Here is a 26,274-nt window from a genome sequence, read left to right as displayed (position 1 = left end):
ACACAATACATTGTATCAACGCAACTAATAAATGTAACTTTATAAAATTCTACACTTCGGGAAAAGATGGATTCTGGCCCCATGCAGACGCGGCAACGCGTTAAACATTCCCCGCCGGGTAAATACCCCATAGAAATCACACTTTAGTGAATATGCCCCCAATCCACAAATTGTAAAAACACAGAGGAAAATTAAAATTGGAGCTCAAATCAATCCAAGACCGGATTCCCCGGTAATAAACTGGATTTCTTTATGAAACACTAATAATGTTATAATCAGTGCAGAGGGACATCACGCGGTAACCTAACCAAAAAAGTTTAAAGCGCCTCATCGGAAGCGCGTAACAAAGCTGGACATAATAAACAGAAGGACGTTAAAATCTATTCTATGGGTTAAAATTAAAAATGTATTAAAAAGCTGATTTTTTTCTCATTTAGTTTGGATCGGATCTCCCGTGCTCTTCCGCCAGCGAGATAACAGAATACCGTGTACATGCTTTGCGGGCGCGACAAAGGGGTCCAAATCAAGGATCAAAGTCCCAATTCGATTAACGGCATTTACGGGTCTTTGATTGTAATTTTTAGTAAATTTTAAGCTCTTGCCGTGAGATATTTCCCGAGTGTCAGAGCGAAGGCGATACGGCGAGTGTTTTTGCTGCGCATGCAGGCGCCACCAGCGGCACCCCTGGATTATATATCATGCGCGTCCAGCTAGGTAGGCTTCGTTGACGATACTCGCGTGGCGCGTCGGAAGAGGTGAAATCGGCATCGGACGATCGGTTATCCCACCCGAAATCCACTCACCAACCTATTGCTATCCTAATAACAGTCACTCGCCAGACCCGCGGCATAAACGTAAGGCGCTCACGCGACCGGGCGACACCGCGATTCTACGCGGTAGGTTCTGGTCAGGGGTCAGGTTCCCCCCCGTGACCCGCGTACTGCTGCTTCTCATCAACGAGCGGAACGCGACAGGAGGATCAGACGACACGCCGAAATCGGAATGGATTGGCAGAAAAGTCTTGGCTTTGCTACAAGTAACGGAAACGGAATGTTTCGCATTCTCCTGAATTCCGTAGAAACGTTGGTGAATTCCGGGGATTTCCCACCCACTCCGGAACCCATGGTTTTTGATGGTCCCTCACCTTTTGATGGCGGTAAACATCCTCCCCTTCCATCGTAACCATGAATAAGTGGCATGGTCTATGCTGCCCCTACTGCCCCCAGCCTATACTTTAGGGGCAGATAGATTCAGGGGAAACAGAAGGATCTTAACTCGTTACCCGGAAGGAACTGGAGAAAGTCATGGGGCGACCCCGGGAATTGTAACACTATTGCCCTTTGCTTACATAAATACTTATTGGCGGAAACATGTTAGGCACGTATCACTATTCTTGGATGCCTCGGGCAGGCAGGTAACAGAACTGTCCGGAGATCTAATGAAATAGACGCAGCGTGAATTCAGGCCAACGTGAACAGCTGAGGTCCTCAAAGTGTGGAGGCACTAAGTTGGTATGGTCCATCGCCCGTCCCGTCTTCCAGGAGTCACCATGCGTTAAGGTTTTGCGCTCTTGGTGGGCTCAGAGGACTGGCGCACATCGGTCCACTCTTGCATTGTATTCTGCAAGGCTTGGGTCTTCTCCTTGTCCACCTGAACATAATCCACCTTCTCATCCGAGGCCACGGAAGACGTGGAGGGCTGAAGGCAGAAGAGAAGGCAATGAAATTAATATCATTGGTTCTAAGACTCAGAAAATATTATTTAAAATATTTACACTAAAAGAAAGAATTTCTAGACCAAAATATCGAGGGGCAAGTAAAAGAACAAACACTGGCTTTTGGGGCAAACAACTCTGTTTGCCCCAAAGCCAATGCCATGTGAGAGTATTCTGCCCCCCTGCATCATACCAGCTATTGACAAACTAAAACTTTCTGGATCTTTCATCAAGAGGAGTCGCAACGCTTCCTTATTCCTTACTGCTACATTGTTTATCTGTCATCTTAATCAGTCGTTGGTCTCGTCTTACACTCAGGATCCGCATGCCTACCCCATGCATGTTTAATACCCTCACTGTTCTACCCTCTACCACTTCTACTGGGAGGCTGTTCTACTTATCTACCACCCTATCAGCGAAGTAGAACTTCCTCACATTACCGTTAATACAAATTATTATTGGTACCTTCCTGTGAGGACTCGGTGAGACCGGCTGGAAGTCCAGTGCTAGGTAATCCACGCTGCCGGTGCTTTTTTTCTGAGCCGGGCTGTTTGTTCCGCTAGTCCCTGGCGATGCCGATACTGGATTTTGCTGGAATACAGTAATGTGGGAAATCGTGTTAGATTTGGATTGAAAAAAAAAAATGTAATTGACAGATAAGAATTTAAGTGTATCGGGTCGTCTTAGTTGGTCAGTTCTAGTTTTCCAGACCCTTTGAATGTAGGGACTGTAAGAAGCGCTGCGGGATTTGTTGGCGCTATATAAATAAAAAAAGAAGATTAAGAAGAAGAATAAACAAACAATTTACCATGGCAACATAATTTTCTTCACTGTCCCCCGAACTGGTGCTGGTAATACTCTGTGTGGACACCGGGCGGCAGTACTGAGACGAGCTGCTCCTCAAAGACGGTCTGCAACGCCAACGAAGCTACGTTTAGCGCATGGATTTTATTTACACGGAGCGGGGCGATATATTTACACGACACAAGGATACGCCACGGAAAACTGAGGATTCGGTCCCCAAGATTTGTCCTTCAAGTATTTATCTTGAGGTTTCTGGGGTTTTTTTTGCATTAAACGGCATTAAAAGCATATCCTGCGGCCAATGAAATCGTAAAACTCTCCGGCAAACAGTAAATTATCCAATCCTCGCCTTCAAAATAACCTCGGTGACATCGCGCAGGATAAACGCGATTTAAGTTCCATTTCTAGTTTATTCCTGATGTCACTTCCTTTATTACGGATACATTTCCTCCGGGCCCCGCCTTCTCGGAATCATAGAAATAAAGGATTAAAAAATAATAACAATAATCCCAGAATTTAATGTTAAAAGTCTTGTCGGCTAAATTAAAGTCAAACTAAAAACGAGCGGTTGCCCCGATAAATTTAGCACATAAAAAAATGAAAATTTATTTTAAAAAAATGTCAGCGTGCAAAATGTATTCTTTATATTACTAGATACATTTTGCACATTGAAACATTTTTTATAATTTTTAATAATTATTAAAGAGGCAATTTTACATTTTTTGCCACAGTTTTTTTTATTTATTTTATTTACAGCTGCCTTCCTACATAATACCAAGAATAAAAGCCGGCATGGTTGGCGCCCGAATATAAAATGTTTTACAATATAAGATTAAATAAGAAAATCAGGAATAAGAAATCGTTGCATTAGGGACGGCCTCCAGTGAGTTAATCGTTACTTTTGATTGGATGATTACATTTTTTTTCTGCAATTTTCTAGATTTTTCTTTTTTTCTCTCAAGTCTTTAAAAATATTAACAAAAATGATAAATAATAATAATAGCGAATGCGGGTCAGAAACCGCAAAGAATTCATACTCACGTCTGTCTGGACCACGATTTAGTGACCGGGGATTTAAAGGGGAGTTCGTCAATTATTGCCGTGGCTCTCAGATCCAGCGGCGTTGGCTTTGCTTTGGCACAAAAAAAAACAAAAAAACATTAAAATATATATATATACCACATTTATTTACACGGAATGAAGAGGAAAGCTTATGTGACAAACGGTATCGCTACAGACTAAAGCTAATATTACAGATTATTTTCATACATTTGCCAGCTGATACCATCGGTCATTTTTTTAGGTTAGGAAAGGCTTGTTTAAAGTTTTTTTTTTTTTTATATATATTTTAATTTTTTTATTATTATTTATGTATAGGTAGGGCAGTTAAGCTGCACAATTCACAATAAAAAAAACAAAAAACAATATTGGTGATAAACACTATATGCTAGGTAAAAATGCAAAATCATCCAGTCGAAGAAATAAGTATACAGAGAAAAGGCTGAACATAAAATGGATTTTTAATTTTTTATAAAGCTAATTAACTCTTTAAAAGACATGACTGACGGCAGCGTTACATTTTCGAGCCGGGATCTTTTCGACCGCCATGAAGAAATATAGACTGCGATGGCAGATAGGAACCGAGTGGCCTGTCTAGTTCTGAGCCTTTTGAGACCTCATAACTACATATTATTTCTGTCCTAATCACATTGTTACCCCCACCCCCATTACGTGCCGTACTTACCCTTTCTGTCCGGTTTCAGGTTCCTGTTCACCGGCGGGGGCTGAATCTCGCTCACCCGCGCCGGCCTCGTACCCAGCGACGCCGTACTCCCTTTGCGGGCGGGAAGCGTGGCGGAAGAAAACCCAAGCAGGTCGAAGTGGTGGGGCCCGGGGCTCATGGGGATATAAGCATTTTGGGAGTTGTCGTTCTGCTTCTCGGCGTTAAACTGAGAGGAGGATCCGGGGTTCATTGGAACATAATTATCTTCGGAGTCTGCACTCTCCGAGCGAGCCATGGAAGATTTGGTTTGCTGAGAGATCAGAAGACATAAATATAAAGACTCTTAAGTGCGTTAGAAACACTTCTTTCTAGTCTCGTAACATAGCCAGACCCTGTCCAGAGAGAATTCTTTCATCGTGTAAAATTTTGCCTCATTCGTCATTTTTCAGGGAATGCTTAATTGTCACATGACTCACAAGCAGGCACGGATAGGCTGTTGCCATAGAAAATAAAAACAAGCTTTTGTTGCTATGCGATTCAGAGGAAAGAATGAACGGACAGATCTGTTAAGGTTTATTTGCTTAACGTACTAGAAGAGGGCAGTTAATATTTTGCATTAGTGGAACAGCAGCTTTAAATATCGCTAAATTAGCTGAAATTAGTTTTTTGTTACAGAATTCCTTTTTTGTTTCAGCTTTATAAACCCATTTTATATATATGTTCTATCGAATTCCATCTTTCGCTTCATAGCAAGAACTAAATGCATCCATAAAACGTATTATTTAGATAATGTGCAAAAATAGTACATTAAACAAAAATAATAATTAAATCCCACCTCCTGATTGGCTGCTCACTCTTTAAAGAATTAAAAAGTAAGAGTTTCAACTCACCAGGTAAGAATTGAAACCATCGTTGACGGACTCCATAGATTGTTCGATGCCGAAGTCGCCATGGGGATAGTCGTAAGCTTCACAAGAAGAGGCTAAAAATAAAATAAAACGGTCAAAAAACCGATTATGATCGCAGAAGATGACAGCGCGAGGGGATCGGGTCAAATATTTATCAAACTATTAAGAGAAGTATCAGTAGAAGAAAAAGTTGGCTTCATAGAAAATATTTGCTTCCGGAAAACACACCAATGAATTTGGTTCCTGTGATTAAAACAAGTTTATAAAACCAGGACAGTCCTGCCAAATCCGGGATAGTTGAAAGGTACATAGAAAGCAGACCTGTGCATAAGGATTCATACAATTCCATACCAATTTCATTAATTCGTATGAATGATACATTTTCATCTGCGTTTTGTTGGTTTTTCCACACTCGCTCTCTCACTCACACTCACACTTACCCTCACGCGCTCTCAATGTCTCCCTACCTTCTCCAAGAAGCCAGAATAACGCACACGGATTCAGAGAGAAAGAGAGGCGCAGAGAAGCTCCTCTTTTTCTGTGAATTGGTGTTCATTATTCCGGCCTCTTCGGGTTCTTCCGCATTCCCCACGGGGCAGAGAGGGAGGGGAAGTGGACGTCGTGGAAGCGGACGTTGAAAGAACGAAGAGGAAAGAGGACAGAAGAACTAGAGGAGACAAGAGAAGGAGCGAAGACAGAGGCGTGGAAACGGTCGGCGGAGAAGCTACGGAGACATTGGGAGCGTGAGAGAGAGTGAATGAGAGCGTGAGAGAGAGTGAATGAGAGCGTGAGAGAGTGAATGAGAGCGAATGAGAATGAGAGAGCCCTTCAAATTTCTTCCGAACTGAAAGCGCACGTAAATCCGGCGTCTGAGAACGAACAGAAACACAAACAAAGTATTATTGGTCCATTTACACAAATCTAGTAGAAGAAGCCTTGTCATTGGTTTCCTCCGGAAGGGTCTACTGAGCCCCTCTTAAATCCAAAGATGAATTATATATTGAAAGAAATGTTTTTGCCCTCAAAGTCAAGAAATCTATTTACTATAACCAATAACATTCTAACAGCCCCCCCTTTATCGTATCAAATCCCAACCTTAAATATATCAGGAATAATAAAAACGAATCAGACGGCAGCATTTCGACTCCATCGCCCCCATAGTAGATCCGAGCGGAACGTTGGGCAAAATATTATCACCTACTTTCCTTCCATTCCACTAAACACAAATTATATCAAACTTCTCGAAACCCGTGCTCCCTGCTCCAGTCCCTACATTTTCTGCTCAGATACATCGGCCGAGTCGTCTTTTTTTTTTTTTTTTTTTTTGTTTCCTAGACTCTATCACATCACGACCCCGTTGACCCACCTCGATGACGTCTGTTCTCCATCGCCGGCAAAGTGTTCCTTCGCGGAATGTGTACGGGCACCACATCCGCGCTGTCCCCGTTCTGCTGCTGGGGGCTGCCCCACCGAGTGTCCGCCTGCCCGGGTTTAGGAGGCCGGGGCGGCGGCGGAGCGGAATGGAAGTCACCGGACCCGACACCCAAAGCATTGTGGTTCTTGTCCAGGGTGAACGTTCTCGGGATCTGGTACACGGATAGAGGGGTCCCGGGATCGTAGGGATCCGTGGAGAGTTCGCTAAACTCTTTGCACAGGGCGTTGCTGGGAGTTTTGTAACTGTAAACATCTTCGTTCTCCGATTCCAGTCCGGTAAGGCTCGACTTGGTTGGGGTATCTGAACCGAAGCTCCTCGGCAGATCGTAGGCACTGTCCCGTAGCTCCGAGTTATGTCTGCTGGGCTTCGGCAAACTGTAGAAGCCGTGAACTTGGCCGCTGACCCCGTTCAAACAGTGTCCGTAGCCCTGGGCCAACTTCTGAACAGCTGTATCGCTGCGCATGAAGAAGGAGGACCTCGTGGCTTGCGAAAAACTGGCACTTCTGAAGAAAGAAAAAAATATATAAAAAAAAAAATTAGATTTTTGATATTAATTTGCATATAGTAGATCAGGTTGGTGGCAATAAAGAAGAGTTGAAGTTAAAAAGCAATCCATATTTACACAGAAACAGAATAATTCAATGTACCCCAGGGGAAGCAATATCCCCTCGCACGCTACACTTCCTGTTTAAGAGCACATGCATTTTAGATCTGGTTGGTCAAATAAAACTGGATTGTGAGCTCTTTGGATCAGGAACACTAGAATCTATTCACCGTCTGTTTCCATTTTTTGGTACAAGCGGATCAGGAAACGCTTTAGTCAGACATTTATTAGATTCGGCAGCGATTGCGTAGATTTCATCCTCTTACCTCATGGTTTCGCTTTTGCGGCTCATGCATTGGTGCAGGAAGAGATAGTCCTGGGGCGCGCTGGTAGATAGAGTGGTCTGGTGCATGTGGTTGGACTGCGGCTCGAACGTGAACAGGGTGGGCTGGCTGGAGTGAGAAGGGGCCGAGGACTTTCTCTCCCGGAGCAGGAAGTGGCTGGAGCTGCTGAACTCGGCCGGTGACGACCTGGGGCCGTGGTTGATGGACTGAATGTTTCGTAGGGAGTCTGCAAAGAGGAACAACCGCAAAAAGGTCAACAAATCCTCCAACGGGGGAGAGCAACACCCAACGCAGCCATAGCCAGAAACGCGCAGGTCACCAAGCACCCAACGGACCGCAAACGGCATTAGGACTCATGCTATTGTCTATCGAGGGGTCCATTTTTCAGACGGCTGAAAGCTGACGTGACTGCATACGTTGACACAGGTCACTATAAGATATTACAATATCTGACAAAAGAAAAATATCAGGTGACATCATCAGAATATTCACCCGAAGCAGCAACTCAAACTCAAGATAAAACCAAAATCTAATCCGGCATTTATACTTTTTATTCTGTTAACGTAATGTTACATCGTTATGCAAATTCCCCTCAATTTCCCATGATTCCTCTGTGCGGACTGTATCGGAATCCTCACATCAGCCCGAGCAGGAAGTTGGAAGCTGCTTCCTGTTCTCTCCCTCCCGTCAGCCCGAGCAGGAAGTTGGAAGCCGCTTCCTGTTCTATCCCCGCGTTGTTTTAGCAGATGGCGCATGAGCCTCTAGCGCTGGAGATTGCTTCCAGCCGCGCAGGTCCCTCCATAACGCTATTATCACAGATATCTCAGGGCGACGGGCGATTTATACCCCGTGACGGGGTAGCAAGATGGCGGCTCCTGCATCCAGCACAGATTTTTTTTTTATTGTTTATTTTTTTTTTTTTAAAGTGACATCATCAGAATATTCACCCGAAGCAGCAACTCAAACTCAAGATAAAACCAAAATCTAATCCGGCATTTATACTTTTTATTCTGTTAACGTAATGTTACATCGTTATGCATAGATTGCAGCTCACTGTATTAGCCTCTACCACTTCTGATGGGAAGCTGTTCCATTTATCTACTACCCTTACAAAAAATGTAATTTTAATTGGAATATTCGGACTGCCCGTAAATTAAAACTCGCTCAGCAATCGTCGTCTCTCTCTCTTGAGCAGCGCTAATCGGTTAAACCGTTCCAGCGTTAAATGATTCCCTCGCGCACGTCACTCCTCCGACGCCTTCCAAGAAAAACAAACCATTACGCTTTCATTGTAATTCTCCCGACTCTCGGCGTTGAATAAGCTCCTTATTATACCAAGAAAATGGGTTTGGAAATGTGAGAGCCCTTCCTTGGAAACAAAACCCCAGAGGATCCGAAGAGCATGGAGGCCGACAGCGGAGGATAAAAAGAGTCGGATCGCAGCCAATTCAGTTCATCCTGACCTCAGCCAATCACACGCCTGGGATATTTTTGGAGAAATCAATATTTTGAAGGGCATGATAGAGGAGAGTTTTCACGCATGGAGACACAACGGCCACCAACTGCTGGACGACCTTCTTAGCCGCTACGCTCCTGAGCTACTCTGCGTGTTACACGTATTAAAGGGGGACTCACACTTTATTCTCCTGTATGTATCATATTTACACTATCTGTTGATACCCTGAAGTTATACGGCTGGAGAGTATATCATATATAATGTGAGGAATATACAGGATATAACGGGTTATACGGACGGGATTAGTTATACGGGGGGAGAGTATATAATATATAATGTGAGGAATATACAGGATATAACGGGTTATACGGACGGGATTAGTTATACGGGGGAGAGTATATAATATATAATATGAGGAATATACAGGATATAACGGGTTATAAGGACGGGATTAGTTATACGGGGGAGAGTATATAATATATAATATGAGGAATATACAGGGATATAACGGGTTATAAGGACGGGATTAGTTATACGGGATGGAGAGTATATAATATATAATATGAGGAATATACAGGATATAACGGGTTATAAGGACAGGATTAGTTATACGGCCGGAGAGTATATAATATATAATATGAGGAATATACAGGATATAACGGGTTATAAGGACGGGATTAGTTATACGGCCGGAGAGTATATAATATATAATATGAGGAATATACAGGGATATAACGGGTTATAAGGACGGGATTAGTTATCCGGGGGAGAGTATATAATATATAATATGAGGAATATACAGGATATAACGGGTTATAAGGATGGGATTGGTTATACGGCCGGAGAGTATATAATATATAATATGAGGAATATACAGAGATATAACGGGTTATAAGGACGGGATTAGTTATACGGGGGAGAGTATATAATATATAATATGAGGAATATACAGGATATAACGGGTTATAAGGACGGGATTAGTTGTACAGGGGAGAGTATATAATATATAATATGAGGAATATACAGGATATAACGGGTTATAAGGACGGGGTTAGTTATACGGGGGGGGGAGTATATAATATATAATATGAGGAATATACAGGGATATAACAGGTTATAAGGATGGGATTAGTTATACAGGGGGAGAGTATATAATATATAATATGAGGAATATACAGGGATATAACTGGTTATAAGGACGGGATTAGTTATACGGCCGGAGAGTGTATAATATATAATATGAGGAATATACAGGGATATAACGGGTTATAAGGACGGGATTAGTTATACGGGGGAGAGTATATAATATATAATATGAGGAATATACAGGATATAACGGGTTATAAGGATGGGATTGGTTATACGGCCGGAGAGTATATAATATATAATATGAGGAATATACAGGGATATAACGGGTTATAAGGACGGGATTAGTTATACGGGGGAGAGTATATAATATATAATATGAGGAATATACAGGATATAACGGGTTATAAGGACGGGATTAGTTATACGGCCGGAGAGTATATAATATATAATATGAGGAATATACAGGGATATAACGGGTTATAAGGACGGGATTAGTTATACGGCCGCAGAGTATATAATATAAGGAATATACAGGGATATAACGGGTTATAAGGACGGGATTAGTTATACGGCTGGAGAGTATATAATATATAATATGAGGAATATACAGGATATAACGGGTTATAAGGACGGGATTAGTTATACGGGGGGAGAGTATATAATATATAATATGAGGAATATACAGGATATAACGGGTTATAAGGATGGGATTAGTTATACGGGGGGAGAGTATATAATATATAATATGAGGCATATACAGGGATATAACGGGTTATAAGGACGGGATTAGTTATACGGCCGGAGAGTATATAATATATAATATGAGGAATATACAGGGATATAACGGGTTATAAGAACGGGATTAGTTATACGGCCGGAGAGTATATAATATATAATATGAGGAATATACGGGGATATAACGGGTTATAAGGACGGGATTAGTTATACGGGGGAGAGTATATAATATATAATATGAGGAATATACAGGATATAACGGGTTATAAGGACGGGATTAGTTATACGAGCCGGAGAGTATATAATACATAATATGAGGAATATACAGGTATATAACGGGTTATAAGGACGGGATTAGTTATACGGCCGCAGAGTATATAATATAAGGAATACACAGGGATATAACGGGTTATAAGGACGGGATTAGTTATACGGCCGGAGAGTATATAATATATAATATGAGGAATATACAGGATATAACGGGTTATAAGGACGGGATTAGTTATACGGGGGAGAGTATATAATATATAATATGAGGAATATACAGGATATAACGGGTTATAAGGATGGGATTAGTTATACGGGGGGAGAGTATATAATATATAATATGAGGCATATACAGGGATATAACGGGTTATAAGGACGGGATTAGTTATACGGCCGGAGATTATATAATATATAATATGAGGAATATACAGGGATATAACGGGTTATAAGGACGGGATTAGTTATACGGCCGGAGAGTATATAATATATAATATGAGGAATATACAGGGATATAACGGGTTATAAGGACGGGATTAGTTATACGGGGGAGAGTATATAATATATAATATGAGGAATATACAGGGATATAATGGGTTATAAGGACGGGATTAGTTATACGGGGGAGAGTATATAATATATAATATGAGGAATATATAGGATATAACGGGTTATAAGGACGGGATTAGTTATACGGCCGGAGAGTATATAATACATAATATGAGGAATATACAGGGATATAACGGGTTATAAGGACGGGATTAGTTATACGGGGGGAGAGTATATAATATATAATATGAGGAATATACAGGGATATAACGGGTTATAAGGACGGGGTTAGTTATACGGCCGGAGAGTATATAATATATAATATGAGGAATACACAGGGATATAATGGGTGATAAGGACGGGATTAGTTATACGGCCGGAGAGTATATAATATATAATATGAGGAATATACAGGATATAACGGGTTATAAGGACGGGATTAGTTATACGGTTGGAGAGTATATAATATATAATATGAGGAATATACAGGGATATAACGGGTTATAAGGACGGGATTAGTTATACGGGGGAGAGTATATAATATATAATATGAGGAATATACAGGGATATAACGGGTTATAAGGACGGGATTAGTTATACGGCCGGAGAGTATATAATATATAATATGAGGAATATACAGGATATAACGGGTTATAAGGACGGGATTAGTTATACGGCCGGAGAGTATATAATATATAATATGAGGAATATACAGGATATAACGGGTTATAAGGAAGGGATTAGTTATACGGGATGGAGAGTATATAATATATAATATGAGGAATATACAGGGATATAACGGGTTATAAGGACGGGATTAGTTATACGGCCGGAGAGTATATAATACATAATATGAGGAATATACAGGGATATAACGGGTTATAAGGATGAGATTAGTTATACGGCCGGAGAGTATATAATATATAATATGAGGAATACACAGGGATATAATGGGTGATAAGGACGGGATTAGTTATACGGCCGGAGAGTATATAATATATAATATGAGGAATATACAGGATATAACGGGTTATAAGGAAGGGATTAGTTATACGGGATGGAGAGTATATAATATATAATATGAGAAATATACAGGATATAACGGGTTATAAGGATGGGATTAGTTATACGGCCGGAGAGTATATAATATATAATATGAGGAATATACAGGGATATAACGGGTTATAAGGACGGGATTAGTTATACGGCCGGAGAGTATATAATATATAATATGAGGAATATACAGGGATATAATGGGTTATAGTGTTAGATTATGCCTGCTTTCATTGAAATAAACTTCCCTCTTGTACTTTGTTAAATCCCTTTATAAATTTAAATCTCTCTCTTCTCTCCTCCAAAGCCGGAGATATTTTGTCCTCTTAGCGTTTCCTGCAAACCATTCCCCATTTTCGTCGCCCTCCTCTGAACTTTCTTTCCTCCTGGAGACTTCTCTGCAAGAATCCGTGTATTTCAGCCCATAAACTCTCTATTACCCCCGGATGACGAATCGGTCTTAGAACTTTGTTAGTTCTTTGAAATAACTGAGATAGTTTAGGTGGGGCTGTTTATACAGATGTCCCCAAATCCCTGCGCCGATTGCCTAATAATAACCCGTTATGTTCTGCAAATACCGGAATATTCCACCCTGGGGCTAATTTATGATTTTTTCCCTTTATCATCAAATGCAAGTAATCTATAAAAGACATTCTTTGGAACACATGGAATTCTTGGGCCAAAAAAAAATATTAATAATAATAAAAAAATATATATATCTCATATCAAAAGATTGCCAAAAATTCATTGTTTTAAAAAATAGTTTGCTCACCTCTATAATGGGATGAAACGTCAGGAAAATACTCAATATAATGTTTTATTTAATTTATTTTTCCAAGACTAAGCCTGTAAAAATTGGAAGCTCTGTGGCAGTGGAAACAAAAACAATTGTGTTCCGAGATTCCCACTCCCACACTCGTCGCCCCCTGAACCCTACGGATTAAAAGATTACTTCCCTCGGTTCTTTCAAACTGCCCGCCGGAAAGACGGTGCAGCGGACGCGTAGACAACAATACATCTCATTACATTGTTTTTCCAGAGTGTCTGTCTGGTTGTAGAATCCCGTCGGAGCGATGGCTAAATTATCCCCGGTAACCAAACGGTATCCGTCGTCGCCCTACGAGGCATAGTTCCCCTTCAATCAGCGGGGATCAGGACCCGGCGATGACAACGACCCAAGCTGTTTGGCGACCTTATGGAAACGGAATCACAAAAAGTTCCCAGTTTGGCTTCACGCGTGGAATTCCCATAAAGCAGAGTAACGATGTATAGCGCGTCGGACAAATAGAACGTTTGGTAATCGCAACCCTGGGAAACCTCAGGCAGACGCTCCAAAAGGTTCTCGATGGTCTTAGCACCGGATTCCGTTACGGATTTGTCTTGGACGCGGACGTTCCGTTTCCACATGTAATAAAACAATTGGGTAATATAGTGAAGACTTTGTGTTTGAGGACCAGGGGTTCCCTCTTATAAATGAACATGTTACCATGACATCTAACCTGAGCCTCGTCACTACATTTTATGCCATAAAATGTATCTTTCACTTAAAACAAACCCTACATCAGGTTAACTAGAAAACCACAGGGACCGCCGGAAAGTTACGCTCCACCAAGGAACAGGTCCTTCAGTGCCAGCTTTGTCCCCAAACAGCCTGTCTGTGCCATTTTAGCCCCAAACTGCTTGCTTGTTCCATCTTTGTCCCCAAACAGCTTGCCTGTGTCTCTCCCCCCAGCATGCAGGAAGTGGGAGCGATGTCACTTCCTGCGTGCCGGATCATACAGCATGCCGGGAGGAAGTGAGAGACGACATCTGATCGGATGATCTCTACACTCTCCATGCTGCTGAATGCAGGTGTTACCCTCAACTAGCAGCTTTTAAAGGGGTGGTCGCAGGGGTATTTTTGGCCCCCTAGAGTGGCAGGTCAGGTAGCAGTTGCAACCACGATTGTTACGCACCTGCCCTACAGGATCTAGTCCTAAATGCTAAATAACCCAATGTAACATTGTTTACAGATTAAAATAAGATTTATATGTTTAAAAGCCCCTCTTATGCGTATCCCATGGTTATCAGGATCTGCAGGGTTATTCCTCCCCATTAAGTTACCTCTCCCCTATTGCTAAGTTCCTGATTGGTTCAGGCAGGGGGATGGGAAGGGGATTCAGAACAGGAGATTGATCAGATAATGCTGGCTCTGCCACAGACTGCCACTAACTTCAGCTTCCTGAGAAGCAAAAGAGTCCTTTAAACTGAATCATGGTTTTAATAAGCGGAGCTGTGATAATCTCCCTTTAAATTATTAAAAAGGCAAACAAAAAATGTATTATTAGGGTGAGCGGTAATTGTAAAAATGTGTGTTGTCTTGCAGCCAGCTCTCTCTCCTCTCCATTCCCAGTAGGGTAGGAGGGTCCGCATCATCCTGGCGAGGCCCGACGTCGCACCTTCCCGATCTGCTTCACACATGGATCTAGACGCAAAATGCTTTCCTTACGGCAACTTTCCAATCTCTGCAGACGTAACAAAGAATAATGCGTTGTATGGCACTTAAAGGGTTAAGAGGCAGTGGCGCGTGGCAGGGGCAGTCGGCAGACCACAAGGAAGGGAGCTATTTAACTTCAGTGGCAAAGTCTGGGTAACTTAATACTACCCTGAAACCCCACCCACCTGGTGGCTCCGCCCTCAATGCCTGGATGTTCCACTAAAGAGATATGGGGGGGGCTTTACGGGGCAGAGCAAACCCTGCTAGAAGGGACTGCCATACCTCCCAACAGTCCCTGATTTTTGGGCACTGTTCCACTATCCTGGGTGGCCCATGGGCCAGTTGGGGAGATCCGTCTGCCCCCTCCCCCTAATCAATATTATCCAAAGAAATGATGTCACAAATTGAGTTGGTAATTTCACAAGATACGGTAATTAACTTTTGCCCTTTACTGTTGCATAGTTTGTAAGATATTTTGGTGTTTGGATAAAATGTCGACAAAATTATCCATCCGGTGACCTTTAGCCAAGTAACAGGAAGACAACCAAACAGGAAGAGAAGAACATGTTGACAGGAAATGGCATCACAAGAGAAAGATGGCACCAAAGAGACATCTCAGTTTTTTTATTATTATTTATTTCGGTGCTGTTCTTCTTCCTAAGAATATCCTATCGCTCCTCCCCCAGCTCTAAAGGGGTTAACAAATCCCGGCAGTTTGCGGGACGGTTTCCTACCCCCTGCCTTCCAAAAAAAAACATCTCCAACCGCGAGAGTGATATTTTTAGATAATTTTCTCAGGAAACGTATTAAATCCTGACAGCTTGTTTACAGAGTTACACGATGAAACGACAAATCGGGTCAAAAAAGGCAAACCGGAATAAAAAAAAAAGTTTTTAGATTTTTAGTATACATTTTTTAGATTCTGGAAATAATAAGTTTCCTTAACATTTCATTCTCGTCCCTTAACATTTATCCTGAGACATAAAGAGCTCAGTGGTCATCAAATACTGGGATGGGGAGCCTCATAATTGCCAACAGTCCCAATACAGTCAGGAAAGGTCCAACAGTCCCGACTTACCTCCAGGACCGCTGGCCAATACCCCGCCCCGTGCGCCAAGAGCCTTAATTACATCGCAGCAAAATATGCCAGTTCTGGGAAACTGGGAATATTCCAAAAAGAAGCAGATCGTTCCTTAAATTAACGGTTAGAACGGCCGAGCTCCGGCCGCCTACTTTTTCTTCTTCCCGTTACCTCAGAGGCCATTTCCAAGAACCGGTAAAAAAAAAAAAATGAATAAAAAAAAAAAAAAGCTTGCGTCGGACGCCGAGCCTTCGTTTTTATGCCAATCTACAATTAAGGATAGGGCATTTTTTTTCAGGTTCAAGACACCTGTCCTCATCTAAGCGTTCCCGACAGAATACAGCCTAAGGCAGATGCATAAACAGGGGTGGCTGGCCCCTGGGCCGCTCTACAATTCGTAAAAACAGGCTGCCTTGGGTGTGAATGGGGTCAGGCAACACCATCTTACATGACCACGCAATAAGAATGTGCAAGCTTCTAAAGAAGCCGCGCGCGGCGTTCTGAGCGCTTATACAGGACATAGCTTCGGTTCTCGGACCCTCCCGATGAAAGGTAGAGGTTATGGGGTCTCCGCGATGGTGCGTTATCTTCTAAGATCCAACATAATCTTTGCTTTTACTCACTCCCAATACTATAAGCCAAAAAGCCACAGAAAAAGGACCAACAAACGAGATGCCCCTGCTTGATCAGGGTGTAGAGATGGAGACGACAAGACCTCGGACTGAGCAGACCCTGCGTAATGTATAGTTCAATCCGTAAGGCAGCACCATGAATCTCAATGATTTAAATATGCATTATACAGGGCCAGCCAACTATTATTGAGACGAAACGCAACTTTTCTGCTGACTCCCCAACGCGTTCAAGAAGCTCCAAGCTGACCCCTGCTTTTCACCCACAACTCTCCATTTAGTGAATAAACCCCTCGGAAGACTAGAAAACGCTTCAAGTGCCCTTCCTGCCGTGTCTGCAATTCCTCTGGTCCTCCAATAGTTAATCGTGTATTAAATGGGTGAAATTACAGAAGAAAAGGAGGGCGACCACAGTACGAATATTTTTTTTTAAATATATATATTTTTCAAGTCCCCTCCTCCAGATCGGCCGCTCGTTCTCCCCAATACCTCGCAGGCTCTGCCCCCCGGCACAGGAATACTTCCAGTTCGATGATTTCACTTTCTAACCTCTTTTATATTTCTTTCCGAGCGTGAAGAGCCGAGAGTCTTTCTTCTGGCAAAAGTCCGCCTTCCAATTGCCAAAAAACAGAGAAAATAAAACCCAGAAAAAATGTACTAATGAGACGGCGGAGAGGGGACTATCCGAGCAGCTGAGCGCCACTTTATTTATTATTAGTAATCATAATAAGTTATTAATTATATTATCGATACGGAATCCAGAATTTACGCCTTTCTGGTTTACAAAGATTCTCACTTATTGGCAGAAAAAAATATTCTTACGCATTTAGAGGTTAATGAATCTCAGGTAAACGGGTAGAATAGGAACTTTAACAAAGTTTGTAACATATTTTTTTTAAGATATATCCGACTCTCCCACCAAGAAAATAATAATATTTCCCATTGTGCTCTTGCTTCCCCGGTTTATTTTGTATCTTTTTAAAAAAAAAAAAAAAAAAAATTATTATTTTAGAAATTTTGTTACAATGTTTGAAAAATCGACAGATCCTGTGAATTTTCCCCCACGGAGATTAAATGCGTCCGCTGCTCTCACGGGAAACAAAGAAACAAGCGCTTCATTGTTTAATACAACGCAGGGAGATTATTACTGTGTGGGGTGATTTACCAGCCAGAGAGCCCATTAAATAAAAATAAATAAATTCTAAAATAAAAAAAAAAAAATATAAAAAAGTAAATAAAATAATAAAATAAATAAATAATAAAATAAATAATATAAAAACGTAAAATAAATATAAAAAAGTAAAATAAATTATAAAATAATTTAAAAATAAAGCATGTTATTTTTCAAAAAAGTTTTATATATTATATATATATATATATTATTATTTATTTATTTTTATTATTTATTTTTTTTCTGAACTAACCCCTACACAGACTAAGGGGTCTCGTCACAAGAAGCATTTTAATGTTTAAATGATATGGCAAAAAGTAGACCCTAAAATATGGCAGCACACTACTTACTATATGCTGTAAGGGTTAAATCACGCTTTACAATGATTTTATATAAATTTTTCATTTTAAATTTTAAAAAATTCTGTTTGGTCCGCATGTATCCAAAAGAATTGGATATTTAATGTTAAGAATAAGAAAAGAGAATTGGAAAACAAAATTTTTGGATGTTATTGGGCTGAATTGTCAAAAAACTAAACTATTTCTGCAGATTTAAAACACCCCGGTGACATCACGGATACAACGAACGAACGGCAAAAGACACGCATTAACCTTTTAGTGCTGCCAAAAAGGACAGAGCTCAACCTTCTACATCTGCAACCAGTGAAGGTCCCAATACAGAGAGGAACATGCGCAGGAATCCAACAATCTGGATTATATTCTGCCGGATTTAAATAAAAACATTTTTTTAAAAACAAATCAATAAATCAGCACAAGGCAGGACAACGAAGGATGCGCATCGCGTCGTGTGTTACTCATCCCCCCAACTGGCATTTACCATTTATTTAGCTGAATCCTTATTAGATTGTTCAAAAGCTTACAGAAAGGAAAAAAAAAATGATTTTTTTTAGTTATTGTTTTATATAAAAATAAAAAATAAAAAAAAAGTAATTTAGTAATTTTTTTTGGTAATTTAATAATAAAATATGAAAAATCTATTTTCAATAAAATCAGAAACAATGAACTTGTAGGCTACCCAGAGATCTCCCTCTTCTGGGGAGCTATGCACGGCGGTGGGGCTGGCCATGCATGTTGGGGGGGTGTGACCAAACACGGCTCCCCTGCCAGGAAAAAGCAGAAAACGCCTCTGAGTCCCGGGGAAATAGTGCTTCACCCAGAGACTCTGGATGAAGCCCGGAAAGTTCCCCGGTGGGATGGTTGGTAAGGATGATTTTGTTAAAAACTAAGAAAGAACGCAACAAAAATACAATAAAATAAAAGTGAGTTGTGGACTCCCTGCCCCTCTGACCCAGTTCTGCCCCCTCTGACCCAGTTCTGCCCCCCCTTCCAGCACCCATATAGAGGGGTGCACGTTTAGGAGCCCCTAGTCGGATGTTTTATTTATTATTCGCTCCGATCCATTATTCATTCTGTCCGAGTCAGCAATAAACCATAAATATAACTTTCTCTCTCTTAAAATATTCATCACAAATTGCCATTTTTATGTCCATAAAAGCCTATTTCCCAGAAACAGTCATTCCGAGTTAACATCCAGATTTAAGATAGAGATTTAAGAGAGAAAAAAAAAAAACATGCTTTCCAACTGTCCCACATCATGCGGGACAGTCCCAATTTTGTCACTCTATCCCGCTGCCACACTTTTCTGATCAAATTTTAAATTTAAAATTGTTCTGAAGACAAACCCTATTTTAACGCCCTACATTTTTTAAAATTTTATGTCGAGGGCGAGTTTGTTTTTCCAGCTGATGCTGGCGGATCAAGAAAACTAAATGAAACAAGATGTTATTCTGTAAAAAGCAATAAATTATTGACAGTTATTGATGAGGTTCCGGGGAGGATGATAGACTCAGCGTAGGCCGGGTTCTATTACTTAAAGATGCCCTAGATAATAAAAAAAAATACCCCTTGTAGGTCAACTGAGGTCATGTGAAGAGTGCACAATACTGCCCCCTGTGGCACCTGAATGCACAGCACGGTAGGGATTACTAACTAAACGAGTCTCTGCGGCGGGTATCGGAGACAAAAGCCACGGAGAAGCCACAAATATCAGCAGAATATGACCAAAAAGTAACAATATAACCGGATCTCTCCCACCGATAAGCGGCAGGGAGGAGATGGAAGGCTGCTGGTCCCCTGACTGATACCCTGCGCACGCTCGCGAAAAAGCATATATAATACGTGCAGACAGGTAAAAAAACATGCGTTTCCCCCCCCCACACACATCCTCGCACGCGATACGGCGAGTAGAATCCCATTCATACATCGGGCCGCAGCGTTCGTTTAATGAAGATTTACTGTTCACAACAGGTTCCTTTTAAAGGGGAATACTCAATATTTTTATTTAAATATTGGGTTTTGTAAGAGTTGTAGTTTTTGCCCCATAATATAATGTTTTCAGGCAGCTGCATATCAGCCATTTGTATGATTCTCCTTATCATACTGCCTGGGGGGGGGGCAATAGAATGGCTCAGTCTTAATCACCAAGCCGGACTCACTGGGGGATACTATCCTATACAGCGCCGGGTATAGGGGGTTATTAGTCTATATCTATACAGCGCTGGGGAGGGTATTAACTCTTGATGTAGTGTACAGGGTATACAGAGTATAAGGCAACGGTTAAGATTAAAAAAAAAAACCCCAAAAAACGGATAACAGGCGGTGAAGCGGCGTTTTATTTATTTCTACATACCAGTTACAGCTCGCGGGTTGTTACATTAGAGCCGGTGGCACCGACAGCATTCTAGACATTTCTAGAGTCACGTGTAACACGCATGGTTGACCGAGAGTATGTGTAACGGCACGTGCACCGGAATGTCCTCCGTGGTCACGGGGGGTACGAGCACTTCACGTGCGAATGCCCTGCCTGTGCAGTTTGTCCTCTCATACAGATTACATGCGCGTCAGAAGCAATTAAAGGGACCGGTCACATTTTCTTAATTAATCCCCTTCTGAAAATAACCCCCCAAAAAATCTCTTAATTATCTTAACCCCTTCATGACAAACTTGTACATCTATAGTCTCACAATGCATTGTTTTTAATGGGTTTAAGGACAACCCATTGTCCTTAAGGGGTTAAAGAGATGTTGAGTCTTAATCACCCAGCCGGACTCCCTGACTAATGAAAGTCTATGGAGGGACGGACTTCATTAGCATCGCCGTAAAGCATCAGCTCAGTGTGGTGTTTGAGCCGGGAAAGTCACCCAAATTATCACATGACTGACAGCAACGGCGGCTCCAGGGCTGCAGATAAAGGGAGGTTTTTTTGGGGGACAAAATGAGATAAAACCATAACTTTACGAGTTTTAGTTTAACAAACCTGCGCTCTCCTCGGACTGGTTAAAGCCGCAGATCTGACAGATGCTCCGCACCCACTTGTTCATTTCTTCCTCGGTTTCCGCCACCAGATAGAACGTCCGGTCGCTCGTCTTGATGTCGAACACATAGCTGTCCTGCAGCTCCTTCTTGTTGAAGGTCAGCCCGGCGTCCACCTGCTCGCAGCAGCTCAGGTTAATAACCCGGATGGGTTTCTTCGAATGATCGTTCTTATAATACTCCAAGACATCCGGGTCCCCGCTCATACGCCCGCTCCGCAGGATGAACCAACGCTTCTTCCACGCCTTCAAAGAAACAGACAAAAGCGTCAGTATTTGTGTAAAATCACCTAAAAACCTCATCAGGAGATGTTCAAAATTCAAAAATCGTCAAAAATAAACCAGAAGTGTGGCTTTCATATAAAAAAAACTTATATTACTGTATACAGCGCTGGGGGGTTATATTACTGTATACAGCGCTGGGGGTTATATTACTGTATATAGCGCTGGGGGGTTATATTACTGTATACAGCGCTGGGGGGTTATATTACTGTATACAGCGCTGGGGGTTATATTACTTTATACAGCGCTGGGGGTTATATTACTGTATACAGCGCTGGGGGTTTTATTACTGTATACAGCGCTGGGGGTTATATTACTGTATACAGCGCTGGGGGGTTATATTACTGTATACAGCGCTGGGGGGTTATATTACTGTATACAGCGCTGGGGGTTATATTACTTTATACAGCGCTGGGGGTTATATTACTGTATACAGTGCTGGGGGGTTATATTACTGTATACAGCGCTGGGGGGTTATATTACTGTATATACAGTGCTGGGGGGTTATATAACTGTATCCAGCGCTGGGGGTTATTACTGTATACATCGCTGGTGGGGTTATATTACTGTATAGAGCGCTGGGGTTATATTACTGTATACAGCGCTGGGGGTTATATTACTGTATACAGCGCTGGGGGGTTATATTACTGTATACAGTGCTGGGGGTTATATTACTGTATACAGCGCTGGGGGGTTATTACTGTATACAGCGCTGGGGGGTTATTACTGTATACAGCGCTGGGGGGTTATTACTGTATACAGCGCTGGGGGGTTATATTACTGTATACAGCTCTGGGGTTATATTACTGTATACAGCGCTGGGGGTTATATTACTGTATACAGCGCTGGGGGTTATATTACTGTATACAGTGCTGGGGGTTATATTACTGTATACAGCACTGGGGGTTATATTACTGTATACAGCGCTGGTGGGGTTATATTACTGTATACAGCGCTGGGGTTATATTACTGTATATAGCGCGTTCCGCGGCGTGATATGTAACACCAGCCCTTTCTTCATGTAATATTTTCAATCGTTTCCCAGTTTGCAGAATAAACGCCAGGAACAGAAAACGTGACAGTGACAGATAAAGCTGGTGTCGGGGTGACGGTCGGCCGCTGTGATGGATGGGGTTAAGCAGAGGACTCCTTGGTCTCCTGCCAAGATAAAGCCTGCTTATTATTTGACAGCTGAGGGTTTGGTATAATGCCGGCTGATTCGCTTGGAATATGTCAGTTTATCCAAATAAATCAAGACTTTTTAAGTCTGTCAGAATTCTCTGAACATTACAGAAAACGACATTATTTTTATTTAATAATATATCGGAAATACTTTTAGAATATTAATCCCTAATATTTCCCGTTTATATTTTAGATAAATGAAATATATTTGATAATGTTTTTAATATTTATTTATTCATAATATTATTCATAGTATCCCCCCCCCCCAGAAGAAGCATATTTGGGAAGAAATGTATAGGCCGAGACGGTTATTTAAGTTATAAACCACACACTGTGTTTAAGACGACGTCTTGTTAAACGCACACGCGGGGTATTTAAAGGCCGGGACCGCCAGTCTCCGCCGGATTTCTCGGGGGGCCGTCGGCCTCCAGCTGTTCCGCCGGGCGCCTGCGGTTCGGCTGTATTTGGCAGGCAGGTTCAGCGTCAGGTGGCAGTTGTGAATCTCCTCGGGGCAGACTCCTGACACGGGGCACGAGCAGCAGACCACGAGAGGCTGCGGGCCGAGATTAACCTTTTCAATACACATCAGAGGGCCGTTCTAGAAACGCAACAAGCCTATATAACCTATAGGGGAACAGAAGGACGCCGGCTCGAGAACGTGGGTTTACCCACTGTACTTCGCCACAGACTATAACGGCGCTATATAAATTAATACGTCTCACCAATGTGCTATTACACAGGAAAAATCTACAAATCGGCACAAAGGTGGTGAATTTTAGCTTGGACGGATCGGCCCCATCCGGCCCCCTGACTAGTCTGCCCACCTGTAAAAGACTTAAACCATAATCAGCCGTTGGTCTCGTCTTAGATTCAGGAGCCGTATGTCTATCCCATGGATGTTTAATCCCCTCACTGTATTACCCTCTACCACCTCTGCTGGGAGCCTGTTCCACTTATCTACCCCCCTCTCAGTAAATGAGCGCCCTACATACTGATTCTGGGGTCTCGGTACGTGAAAGGGTTAACCCCGACCGTTTCACGGCTCCCGACAGACTACGCGTGATTTAGACATTCAGCCAGCGCGAGACGTCTCCTTCCAAGAAACCGGTCCGCTGCCCTCCAGAGGGAAACGCTGCCAAAGCCCGAAGTGGCCGGCGCATTGCGGGGGGATTTACTGTACTTTGGCTCAAGGGACCGCAGCCTCGCCAGTCCCCGCGGAGAGACGGTTATACGAGGTCAGCGCTCCTTACCGGGGAAAGAGACGGGGATGAGACGCCCGGGAGAGGAGATAATGTGCATCAACACGAGAGACATTGAATCGGAATCTAACACGAACCGCAACAAACTAACACCAGCGATTAACCCTTCTGTCTCCGGAGAAACATTTCAAGGAGCAGTGCCCAAAATCACATGGAATTTAAAATTTAAAAGGGACAGTTACGCCTATTTTTTTTTTAAAGTTTTTTTTTACCCAGGAACCACGGGTAACTGTGATATGCGCATGCACAGATAACACGACGATTTAGACAAGAGGGGGTGTGAGAGACATTTAATGACATAAAGAGGTTAATAAAGTACAGGAGGGAATTTATTCCAAAGAAGGAGAGAAGTTTTAACAAGAGACCGGAATCTAACACTAGAGGATCAGAGACTGAGACGGGATGGAAGGAAGTTTTACCGAGAGAGTAGTAGATATGTGAAACAGCCTCCCAGAAGAAGTGGTAGGGGCACTAAAGGTTTGGGGCTCAAAGACCCAGGGCACGCATGCCAACATATAATAATATAAAATAGCCTGTGCGCTTTAACATTGGCCGCTTGTCCCGGGACACATACACGTCATATGTCGGTGACCGGCACGTACAGTGCTGCCCCCCGCAGTACGCGGAGTGTATAACATCCTGCGGGGGGCAGCACTGTACCGCACGGCGACCGCACACACAGAACCCAGTCCTCCCCAGTGCTGTAGAGCTGCCACGGGGGGGGGGGGGGGGTTTACCAACGATGGGCAATCACGTCGTATTCAGCTTGGCCGGTGGTTTATAAGGATGATCCCCGCACAGAGCTGCTCTCTTTCTAATCGGGGAGAGAATGCGGGTGAAAATCACCAGGAACTTCCCATTTCTAATACTGCGACAAATATCAGCACTTCGCCCCATAACTTCTCCATCACATCTTTAGCACTTCAGGCTCTCAAATGGTTAATGAAGACCATTATAGGCAAAATGGGGCAAAACGGAGATTTTCTGTTATTTTCCGAGGCAGACGGGCGCTCGATTGATTCCGGAGCTCGCGCTCATTTACTATCCCATCCGAGGTGTCAGCGTCCCCAGCGCTTTATCCCCGGAGCAGATCGCTCAGACAGAGCTCATCAATCCCCCCTACAGCTAACGGAGGCTGATCTATTAGCGCGGCCTCTGATGAGGTCATAAATCTCTGTCTCGGACAATCTTAAAAACGAAAACTGTGGCGTATAAGAGAAATGTAACAAAACCTCTGGGGGGGGGTCACGTTAAAAAAAATGAAAGGTTTAATCATAGGACCCCCGATGTTCAGTGAAGACATTCGGCTCGTCTAGTTTGCTCATTTTTCCTGCTGTAAAGACTTTATGGCGATGCTAATGAAGTCTGCTCCTCCATAGACTTTCATTAGTCAGAGAGTCTGGCTGGTGATTAAGACTGAGTCATTCTATTGCTCCCCGCAGGCAGTATGATAAGTAGTCGGGGGGGTTTAGTAGATCGGGGGTCAGATAACAGAGCGAGAATCATACAAACGGCTGATATGCAGGAGCCTCAAAACTTTATATTATGGGGCAAAAACTACAAATCTCCTCCTACACCACGCTGCCATGTTCTTCTCGTTGCAGTAAAGGGTTAATTTCGATCTTTTTGTTCCTGCGTCACGCACGTGTCCGCGGTGTAAATATGTTCTTTGTCTGCGTGTGGGACTCGCTCCAACTCTCACTCAAACCCCGTGATTACCGAGTGGGGGGCTTGCGGGATGACACCGACCCGTCTGCCCCTCCCCCAGCGCCCACGCGCATCTGCCTCTTGTCTACCCCCCCCACACTCCGAGACAGACAATAGCCCCTATTCAGCGCGGCCCTCCTTACGATGGACAGAAGTTTAATTTGGGTGCAGGAGAGGCGCGAATATTCAAGAACCCCCCAGTCACCCGTCTCCACCCGATCCTTCTTCTGAGCACCGAGCTATGATGTCATACCCGGGTGCTCCACATCTTTAAGACACTCAGTGCCTTTTAACGCATCCTATCGAGGCCGTGCCTGCTCGGTACGGTCCTCCATTATGTTGGGAAGATCAGCTCTTCCTAACCGGCTCGCCGTATTGGCCTCTACCACTTCTGCTGGGAGGCTGTTCCACTTATCGACCACCCTCTCAGTAAAGTTAAGCTTTCTTACATTCCATCTGAGGCTCTGACCCTCTAGTT

The 26,274-nt window shown here is 42.7% G+C and overlaps 1 protein-coding gene across 1 annotated transcript; it reads right to left on the bottom strand.

The window, feature by feature from the left end:
- Positions 1-1,497: 1,497 nt before the first annotated feature.
- Positions 1,498-21,598, bottom strand: GAB2 (GRB2 associated binding protein 2). The gene is made up of 9 exons (XM_053456698.1): positions 21,312-21,598; positions 7,455-7,698; positions 6,516-7,087; positions 5,132-5,223; positions 4,263-4,551; positions 3,560-3,650; positions 2,523-2,625; positions 2,180-2,305; positions 1,498-1,698 (listed from the first exon to the last, which is right to left on the bottom strand). The coding sequence occupies exons 1-9, from the start codon at positions 21,571-21,573 to the stop codon at positions 1,555-1,557; spliced, it is 1,923 nt and encodes a 640-aa protein (XP_053312673.1). The 5' UTR covers positions 21,574-21,598; the 3' UTR covers positions 1,498-1,554.
- Positions 21,599-26,274: the final 4,676 nt, after the last annotated feature.

This window comes from Spea bombifrons, chromosome 2 (genome assembly GCF_027358695.1).
Source record: "Spea bombifrons isolate aSpeBom1 chromosome 2, aSpeBom1.2.pri, whole genome shotgun sequence".
NCBI lineage: Eukaryota > Metazoa > Chordata > Amphibia > Anura > Pelobatidae > Spea > Spea bombifrons.
Note: the sequence above shows the minus strand (reverse complement) of the source record. Positions and strands in the feature narration are given on the sequence as shown.

Excerpts from the sequence above, each read along its gene's own strand:
- GAB2 (XM_053456698.1), bottom strand. The coding sequence starts at position 21,573 with ATGAGCGGGGACCCGGATGTCTTGGAGTATTATAAGAACGATCATTCG. Across the intron at positions 7,699-21,311 it reads CCAGTCCGAGGAGAGCGCAG|ACTCCCTACGAAACATTCAG; the intron begins GTTTGTTAAACT and ends TCCTCTTTGCAG. Across the intron at positions 4,552-5,131 it reads ATGGTTTCAATTCTTACCTG|CAAACCAAATCTTCCATGGC; the intron begins GTGAGTTGAAAC and ends CTGATCTCTCAG.